This window comes from Sesamum indicum, linkage group LG13 (assembly GCF_000512975.1).
Source record: "Sesamum indicum cultivar Zhongzhi No. 13 linkage group LG13, S_indicum_v1.0, whole genome shotgun sequence".
Classification (NCBI taxonomy): domain Eukaryota; kingdom Viridiplantae; phylum Streptophyta; class Magnoliopsida; order Lamiales; family Pedaliaceae; genus Sesamum; species Sesamum indicum.
This window is the reverse complement of record NC_026157.1, coordinates 4,704,994-4,715,855: the sequence shown is the minus strand read 5'-3', so window position 1 is coordinate 4,715,855 and position 10,862 is coordinate 4,704,994. Positions and strand designations below refer to the sequence as shown.

General features: G+C 30.4%; 1 protein-coding gene across 1 annotated transcript; it reads left to right on the top strand.

Moving 5' to 3' along the window:
* Positions 4,518-7,125, top strand: LOC105176470 (uncharacterized protein PB18E9.04c). The gene is made up of 2 exons (XM_011099284.2): positions 4,518-4,900; positions 5,080-7,125. The coding sequence occupies exon 2, from the start codon at positions 5,112-5,114 to the stop codon at positions 6,402-6,404; it is 1,293 nt and encodes a 430-aa protein (XP_011097586.1). The 5' UTR covers positions 4,518-4,900; positions 5,080-5,111; the 3' UTR covers positions 6,405-7,125.

Here is a 10,862-nt window from a genome sequence, read left to right as displayed (position 1 = left end):
AATTATTAAAAAAATGTGCAATTTACGTCTCATTATCCATTTTCGTTAAATTATTAATGAAAAGAACATTGAATGCACGTTGTTAGTCATTTTGATGTATTAATTAACTTAAAAAATTATTAGATATATGAAGATGAGATATTATAATTTATTTATCGTATTATTAATAATAAAGATAATAATAATAATAATCTATCGCCTTTATATGGCCCAGACAGTGTCCTTATGTTTAGATGGACCTTTTTCTCTAGTGTAAAACTATTAAATGATATATACATCAACTATTAATATAATTTAATATTATCTTTTTACATTTTCATAGTTGGTATGTATATACTAAAAATAATAAATAATTTTTTTCACCCTATATATTATTACGGCTTAATTAAATATCATAACAAAACGATATTATTATCATGGTCAAATAAAATTTTTGCAAAAATTGAGTTTGGACCACAATTATCAACATTTATCATAGTATAGCCAAATTATTTGTTATAGTTTTTAATTGCAGCTAATATTTGGTGTACATTTTTCCAGAAATAATGAGTAATAGTCATTGAGCAATCATAGTTAATTAATTAATATTTATTTTTTTTTTTTTTTTGCTTTTAAATTACAGTAATTAGTCATTAATAAAAAGCCATATTTATGGTATGCAATAAGATTATACTATGTAGAAGGGTAGAGTTGAACCACTTGCCATCAGCTTTTATTACATTACGTGTAGACTTGGTAGAAGGCAAGAACTACGAACCCAACTTCGAGGGTTCTTGTAAACTTTTTCTTACTATTATTATATCATTAATAAATTAGGTAAAATTACATTTCTGTCCTACAAGACAGGAGATTTAATATTTTTAATTTTGTACCCTACAAAATTTTTAAAATAATATTAAAATTAACAAAAAGTGTTGACCATAGGGGGTTTAATCTTTTCAAGAGTTAAATGGTCCCAAAATTAAAAAAAAAAATCAACACGTTTAGTTCTCTGTTTTATATAATTTTTAAAATTTTCTAAAATTAAGAAATTTCAACACACTCAATCCTCTACTTTACGAAATTTATGATATTAAACTTATCGAGTTTTCTCAATATTGGAATCATTTTAAAGTTTTGGTGAAATATAGGATTAAATGTGTCGAGTTTTTCCAAGATTGTAATCAGTTAAAAAAATCCAATAAAATAGAGGACTAAAAGTGTTGAAACATTTAATTTCGTACATAAATTAAGTAGTTTATGTATATATAGCTATACATATATATTGTATGTACCGCGACGTACATACGTTTTCATATTAGTTAGTATGAAGAATTGTACGTACAAATTAATGCTAACTATACTCCGTGGTGCATATTTCTACACAACTGTACGATATTAAGAGAATTCAAGAAACATATAGTCAGTGAGTCGATCGACATCTCCTCCTGTACAATGAATATTGCAATAAATATAAAACAGTGTTCCAATTTTAGTTCTGATGGTTGCAGCCAACTTTTGTGTGTTGTTGAGCTGATCCATCCATCTCAACATCAGAACAAGAAAAAGAGCAAAATAAGGAGAAGAAAGGTGTGTTTATGCAAAATTCTTAGTCGGATTAAATTTAGTCAAAAACTAAACCAATCACTGAGTAAGTATGATTTTTCTGAATTGTACATCAATCACACAAATGTATTGTACTTTCCATATAATTGATTCAAATTTGATCAAGTCGAGTCCGAATTAGAATTTCACGGATGTTTACAATATCTTCTATTTTTATAGAGAAAATTATGAATTGTAAAACTTGAGAGTGTTGAAAAATAATTTAATTATAAAATAATAATAAAATTTTATTATCAAAATTTACAAACAACCGGAAAGAAAAAGAAAAGAAAAGGCTAAGAGAAAACATCTATTTTCAACTATCGCTTTCTGGTTTTAATGGGGAGGGCAAGTGTACAGAAATAATTATTTAAATTTAAATAGGAGAAAACAAAAGTAGGACATCCCTGACAGGAATAAAAAGTCACAATTGAAAATAACAACAGGTTATGTTTCTTTAAATTTAAATTAATATATATATTATTTTAATACAAGTAAAAAAAAAACTAGTTCTTTTATAAAAAAAATAATAACAGTCCAATTCTTGAAATTATTTCTGATTCTATCAAACATGAAATTGATTTTATTTTTTTCTAAAAAATAATCCTAATAAAAATTAGGAGCAACCCATGATGTTTAGTTTAGAGGTTAAGGCTAAGATGTGATTTCATGAACAAAATCTTATCATGAGTTCGAGTCATATCGGACATATGGGTATTGTCCACTTAATGTAAATTTTATAATTTATTGGATAAATTACAATAAACTCTCATGAGATTTGTCTTAGTTACAAATGCATTCTCATTGTTTGAAAAATTACAAATACCCTCCTGAAATTACAAATATCTTAACAAATACCCCTTATGAGTTATTATTATTAGTGTATTGCAATGAGTTATTGTAATTTATTTAGTAAAAAAAATAAAAAAAAATTATATGTAATGATTTATGTTAGTATTGAAATGAGGGTGATAAGTGCACAAGATTGAGCAGCATACATAGGTTGTTGTCTTGATAATTATAACCCTAGCTAGTCATTCTTGATTCCTGAATCTCATCAGTCATCAGCTTCTTTCTTGACTTGGTCAAAACTGTGGTAAATAATCATACGGTGCAGGTGCCCTCTGCCCTGCACTGCCCCTCCCCGGGAATACAACAACGCTTCTGATTTTAACTGATCTCATCATCATAAACAAAAACAAGTACACATAATTCCCTTGCATTATTTTCCTTTTATCAACAATTCCATAACATTTTCGAGAAATTAAAATTATGATTGTTAAATATAGAAACAACCATAATGTTTGGTTTCAATTTTACTTCATTTTCGAGATGGATTAAAACATGAACAATATTTATCTTAATTTTTTTTAAAAAGTTTGATGGTATTTTGAGATATTTTAAAATAGTACCTTATTTATTTTTTTATCAAAATAAGTCTATACTAATTATAGGCCATATAACTAAAAAAAATTATATACATTATATATATATATATATAAAAGAGATATGATTTGACATCAAACATACCATACATATTTTATATTATCTCCAAAAATAAATCAAACATACACACTATCTCTGACACATTCTTATTTATCTTTGTTTTTCTCTTTTTATTTTCACAAAACATATCAAAACAAGTTAAAAATAAAACAAAACAGAGTGAACATTTCCAGTAATAGTGTTCTTTCTTTTCCCATTTTTGGTTAAGGTCTAAGAACAGTTTATGATTCAAAAAATTTATCATTACAATATATTAACTGCTTTTTCTCAAAATCATAGATTTATTTTGGCCCGATTCAGAATTTAACAGATAATTTCTTATTTTGAGGGTTTCGATTATAAGTACATTATGAATTTCATCAACGATGATCAGTATACGTCACTTATTAATATTAAATATAGATCATTAATGCAAACTACCAATGATATTTTAATTTCAAATTAACTCAATTTTGCCACTTCATATTACAAGAAAATTAAGTTGATTAAAAATCGTGATAAATCAATGCTATTAACCACTGTTAAATAAAACCAAATCAAAAACTTAAAATTTTTACAATGATTAATCAAAATTCGTCGTGGTTTCTAGCCATAGCCAAAATATTTATCATAATTTTTGTCATGACTAATGTTTTGGCTAAACTACAGAAACAACGGACAATGGCTGTTATGAATCCGTAATTGATTTGTATTTGCTACGGTATTTTTATTTTGGCTATAGTAATTAATCGTAGTAAAAAATTATATTTTAAATAGTGTCAGCTAGACTTTATTGACTGATTTAACAGATATATTTTTTTTAGTAATACATCGATTTAACTAGTACATCAATATGACAAAGACCAGTAAACAAATTATATAAATTCAACAAATAACTAAAACCATACAAATTACAAACACTCATATACAATGAGATAAATACCCACACATTCAGTGGGTTTCGAACCCATAACTTGGAATTTGTTTATAAGACTTCAATTTTATTCTTAACATATAATTTAAAGAGTGCAAAGTTTTGTATTATTATTTTTGAAAAAGGATAATGTTGATAAAAATAATCATAAAAAATCATAATTTTATTTTGAACATATATTGGCAAGAAATTAAAATAATAAATTTAAAAAAAAGATGGATATAATGTTATGGGGAAATTAATGAAATTAATTAATGTATGAAAGAAATGGTGATGGCTCTGTTTTCTTGGTACACTTCAACAACCATCTTGTCCAATTTGGCTGTTAGTACTCTCTTCCTCTTTATCCCACGACAAAAAAGCTAAATCAATAATATTTTTTTTATTTTTTGTAAGGAAAAAGAACAAGAGATATTGTTCTTGATCAGCTTCAGCTCTGATCTTCCCTTTTTTTTTTCTTTTAGTTTTCAACCTTTCACACTGTAAAATTCTTACAAACCACAAACAAGAATAAGAGAACAGTCTCTCTCTCTCTCTCTCTCTCATCTTTCTCTCTCCTCTCCTGTTTGACCTCTTACAATTCTCTCTCAAAGCACAGTTTCCTCTTTCATGGCGACCCCACTCTGATCCTTTTTATTGCAAAAACATTAGCTAACCCGCTCCCCTTTCCCCCTCTTTCTCTCTCCCTTTCTCCCCCTCTCCATTTTAGGGATGAATGAAATGGCAAAAAATAGAACCCTCTTTTGTTAACTTGTTTCTTGATGAAACCCTAATTCTTGCAGCAAGAAAGAAGAAGCTTTTCTGTGACGATCAATTCCTTTGGTCTCTGAGTTTTTTAACGACGTGGGCTGGAAGAAATTACTTTCTTTGCAGATCAGAGCTTTTAAGCAGTCATGGGTACTCTCTCTCTCTCTCTCTCGGCTTTCGGTGGCTGTTATTTTCTCTTTAATGGTTTTGTGGTGATGAGCGGAAGAAAATCTGAGTTGGTGTAGTGCAAAATCTCTCTCCATATCTCTGTCTCCCATCTTACGTTATTCCTTCTAACAGTACTGATTGGTGCTCTTTTTGCTCTCCAGAATTTACTTTCTTGGTGTAGAGAGAGAAGAATATGGATTCTGGCAACAGTGGCAGCCTCCAGTCATCCAGCGGTGGTGATGAGGAGTACGATTCACGCGCCACCGACTCTCTTTTCATGAGTAGTACTCGTCCACAGCCCCATGTCGTCGGCTCCATTTCCAACCAACCACCACCACCACCCTTGTTCGACCCACTTTCCAACTATATGCAACTCCACCAAAACCTCAACAACTCATCACTCCTGATCAATCCCAACATCTCCTGGCCCAGACCCACATCTCTAAGATCCGACCCGAATTCCCACGACATCATCCACCCCATGCTCTCCACCTCTCCCCCGCCCTTCATGTCCACTTTTCAACCCCCGGCAGCGGTTGGATCGGCGGACAACAACAGTACTGGCACGGCGCAGAACCCGAATCAGACGGCGGCGCGTAACCCGAAGAAAAGATCAAGAGCCTCCAGGCGCGCGCCAACCACTGTTCTGACCACGGACACCACCAATTTCAGAGCCATGGTTCAGGAATTCACTGGTATTCCCGCCCCGCCTTTCAACAGTTCATCTTTCCCGAGAACCAGGCTGGATCTCTTCGGGACGAGATCCTCCGCCTTGGACGCGGCGCAGCCGCCCCCGCCGCCATATCTACGCCGTCCCTTTCCCCAGAAAGTCCAGTCGCCGCCGCCGTCATTTCTTGCTTCCTCCTCTTCTTCCCTCTTAAGTTCTACTACTAACAACATTAATATTTTCTCTTCAGTTCCTTCAACCAGCAGCTCATCAGCCTCTAGTTCAACTACTCCAGTTAACTACCAACTGCCAATTACTCAAAGTCCGAATCTTTTCAACATTCCAAACCCACTCCTCACTTCTCTCCTCCAAACAAACCCGAAATTTCTCTTCTCAAGTTCTTCCGCCATGGCTGCAAAACCTCTCCAGGGCTCATTCGATCTGCAGATCCCGTCAAACAATATCAAAATCGGGGGCCTGGAGGAATTCAGTTTAGGCCCTGGAAACCATGTTTCTGCAAACCTGAGCGACCTCCCGAACCTGATTTCCACCGATCAAATCGGGGCCCGGAACAACGATCATGATGATCATCATAATACAGACAACAATAATGCAGGAACCTGGAGGAATAACGGGGTGAACAGGCACGACGAAGGAGACGACTATCAAGCTCAAATCAGGCCTGTCAATGGCGGTAATTACAACGGGAAGATAAACTACTCGGCTTCTTCGTCTGATTTCCACGGCGATAAGGGCCCGGAAAACGTAGCCACGAGAGGAGAAGGTATGGTGGAGTCCTGGATTTGTTCTTCAGAGTAGAAATTATTACAGTAGAGAAAGTAAGATGGAGTAATGATGAGAGTGATGATTAATCAATGGAGCTGAGGTTAATTTTAGTTGTGAAATTCTTGATCTTTAACCATGATTTTCACAAAGTTAAATTAAACCGTACTACTAGTGCTTAAATTATGTGTAAATAATTATAGCCTTCTTTTTGTACCCTTTTCAGTTCATCTCTATACATATATTTACATATACACACACTGATATATACAAATCAAGAATCATAATCATGCAGAAAAATTTCACATACACACATTTATTATATATATATATACATGCGTTTATTTTCTTTTGAAAGTTGGCTTTCTTTCAACCGGAAAAATTTCTATTTCTGGGCTTCTGCTTTCACATTGAGATTTTGACTACATGCGATGATAATGTGAATCAGCAGAAGATCAAACAGCGACAGAAAACATCGAACTCTGTGAATCTATTTTGCCTTTCCTCGTACTTTTCTGGGATTTATTCTCATGTTTTTATTCAGCCCCATATTGAGAGAACATGCATTCACAAGAACTCTGGATGCATGTCGAAATATGAACAGGGTTTTTGATTGATGGTGGGTTTGGTCTGGTTTTCTTGCATTCTAATTTTCTCCGTTTGTTGGTAAGTTTGAATTACTGTATTTTTTATTGGTTTGAACGAGAAAGGGAGCAATCGGTGGCGAGATTTGGGGAGCTGTTGGGCTCCGCCGCAACCTCGTGCCAAAAACAAGATGCTTTTTTTATTTCTTTGATTTTGTTTTTATTTGTTTTAGTTTGAACAAGTGGAGTCTTCTTATTAAGGTATGACGACACCATATGATTCTTGTTTATCCATGTAATATTTTAGTTTAAATTGGGTTTCCGCATTTAAATTAATTTATGCTTATTATATAATCCATGTGCAATTTAAAAAGCATAATTGAATATAGGGTTAATTACATTATTCTCCATTTAAAAATACAAATTACACTTTCTCCTAAAAAACTTAAAAAATTACACTTATGTTACTTCAAAAAATCTCGATTTACACGTAATTCCTTTTCATTAGAATCTATACGAAAAATGTTGACGTCAATCAATTTTTTTTTTACATAATTCTTAATTTTTTTTTCTCTCATTTAACATTCGTATGTATATTTTTATATTTATAAAAGAATAAATGTAAATATATGTATATATGGAGTGAGATTAACATTACAATATTATTATATGAGAATGTTAAATGAGGGATAAAATAAAAAATTTACTTAATTTTTTTGCTTACGTCAATATTTTTCATTCAAATTTTAACAAAAGTGAGTTAGTTGTAAATGGTGAATTTTGTTAAGGGGTATAATTGTAATTTATTTTATTTTTTGAAGAAAGTGTAGTTCCATATTTATAGAGGGGTTTAAGTGTAATTAACACTTGAATATATACATATAATAGGTATAATAATTTTTTTAATTATATTATTGATTGAGTATAACCAATTTGATCAGAGTTGATTTTCTTTTTTTTTGTTGTTTTGTTGTGTTTGTATTGATGTATTTGGAGTTAAGAAATTCAAATCTATAATAATAAATCTACTATACGCATTTGAATAATTATAGTTTCAAAATATTTAAAATTTTATAATTCTCATTTTGAGCTATTTTTAATAATATGACGATAAATTTCAAATTCATTTAATATAATGTCATTTACATTATTTTCTCCACAATATTCCATGAAAGTTAAAAAAGATTAATGCATTTATTTATTATCCTAAAGCAACAATTACCAATGATTTTTGTTTTAATACAAAATCCTATATAAACTTGATTAATGTAGTATTTCATATATATGTTTGGATATTAAAACAAAAATGTTTCATGAATATTTTAAATTGGATATATGAAAATTAAATTTCGAATATTAGGAGGCTATCATCTTAAAAATAGACTTTAATTTCACTGTTTTGGTTTTGCAGACTAAATTTTCTATTTAAATTATGTTGCATTTTCTGTTTCATCTAATAAAATACACATTATATATACAAAAAATTATATTATTTATTTTAATATATCAAATAAAATAAAATATACAACAAAATTCGAAATAAAAAATTCAATTGGAGGTGGGGATGTTTTTTTTTTTTGGCTTTAATATATATATATATATATATATATATATGAGTAAAATCATTTTTCCAATTTTATGCTTGGAGAGATGGGATATATATGATGCCAGTTTCAGACACTAATCGATGATGTTACTCAAGACACGAAACTTCGTCTCTTACTATTTTTCTTCAAAGAACATTTAATGAATGCCTCCGAAACATGGGCATGATTTTGGGCAGCTTTCTTGCATGCCCTAACATCTTTTCCTCACCCACATATTCTAATTTAAATTAAATTTGGTTGCTTATATATATTGCAAGTCACATTTTAAAAAAATAAATTATTTCCGACGTTGTAAATGATTACGATATAAAAATTATGACAAATAATTACTATCCACCACAATAAAATAAAACAAAAAACAAAATTAAATTTTAATCATAGTTAAGTAATAGTTGTCATGGTTTTAAGTATAGCCAAATAATTTTTGTGATTTTTAACTATAATTAATATTTTGATATCGCTTGTAAAAACATCTATTAATAATTGTAGTTAATTAATATTTGCTATTTTTTTTTTTTTACTTTTAATCATAGTAAATTGCCATTATCAAAACTAATATTTCGCCTGCCATCATGCGCCAGCTTAAATTTGAGGAGGAATATGATCTGTGCATTCGATTTTCCCGCCAATGTTCCAATATCAGACACAACTTTAAGGATGATATCTCTCTTCTCTCACAAATATTAAATTCCATCCTTCATATATTTCTATGAGTTGAAATCAAGTAGAAGCAATACAAAAAATCATATATTTTACAAGTGAATCAAATAGGTCAAATAGACCATTTATATGTTATTATTGCAAGAATGGTCAATTTTTCCTCCAGTCAAAAATACTTAGCAGTAACATGCTAGTCATGTAATATACACCGTTAAATTATAAACAAGAAAGTGGATGAAGACCAGAGTACTAAATTTTATAAGTAATAGGACTAAAAGTGCTAATTGGGTAGTGAATAGGATCGAAAATGAAATTAGCCTAATTATGAGATCTAAAATGTTATTTTTCCTAAATAATTTGTCAAAGAAATCTCCGTAGTTGGTGGGGTTCTCTTCAATTACGCAGACACATATTTCTATAATTATGGGTTGCTCTTAAGGTGCATTTAATTTCCAAGATATTGGACAGATAACTAAAATGTGAAGCCCCTTTTTTATTAATTATTATAGATATAGACATTAGGATTGTACAAAAACAGCCTAACTTGAAACTCCCTTACCTGTATTTTAGGAACGATCAAATGATTCAATTATAGTATTTTATTGCTATAAAAGATAAAGAAATAATTATATTTACACTCTTTGATTTATGGTATATTTATACAAATTATTTCTATTTTTTAGATAATTGCACATACACCCATCAAAATATCACTATTACTTACACAAACCATCCATTACAAAAGATCCAAAGATAGTTTGTATAAATAGGCCATAGTTTAGAGAATGTAAATCTAATTATCCCAAAGATAAATCATGGGTTTGAGTTTCAGGATGAACATTGACGAACAAGTATGATATAACAAGTATAAAAAAATCATGGTATACAATTATTAATATCTGTAGGGATAATGCGTAGTTATTAAAATATGATAGAATTTGGAACAGAAAATTGGATGCGGCGTTGCATTATGGGACAATGAATTAATGTTGCGTGGGTATGGCGCAGAACAAAACCGTGCAAGAGGAATGGAATGGTTCCAAAAGGCGGTAGCTGCTTAGGAGATGGAATTTGTCCAATTTCAGTATACATATCGACACTACATTTTATATATATTTGGACAGCAAGTACATTAGTTTCACTGTTTTTTTGTTTATTTTATGATTGTCTTTTCTTCTTCTTAATAAAAACAACTTGTAATAATATTAATAATGCGATTGATTGCATGAGAATTCATAATATTATTTATATTGTGAATAATTTCCCGTGGTTCGACTGTAGGGATAATTGTATGACTCTTATTATTTACACAGTGTTTTGAGTTTGCGTAGATTGAATTATATAATATGGATAAACAAAATTTATTATTAAATTTAAATTAAGGAGTTACAATATATGTTGATTAATGTCGATTTTCTTTATTCTTCAATCCAATGTCGATCAAAGCACTGAAAGCATGTTTTTGGTCAAATACGTAATCTCTTCCGAACCTGTGAGAGAGAATCACGAGTTACCTAAGAATAATGGTGCTTGCATTGCAGTAGAGCTAGTCAAAACTAGTGGGAAGCTATCTAGAAACATACTGAAAACCATGCCTTTCAAATTGAACGCAACGCCCATCTTCCAAATCAACAGAAAAAAGG

What these genes read in the sequence shown, in the direction of transcription:
- LOC105176470 (XM_011099284.2), top strand. Translation starts at nt 5,112, where the DNA reads ATGGATTCTGGCAACAGTGGCAGCCTCCAGTCATCCAGCGGTGGTGAT.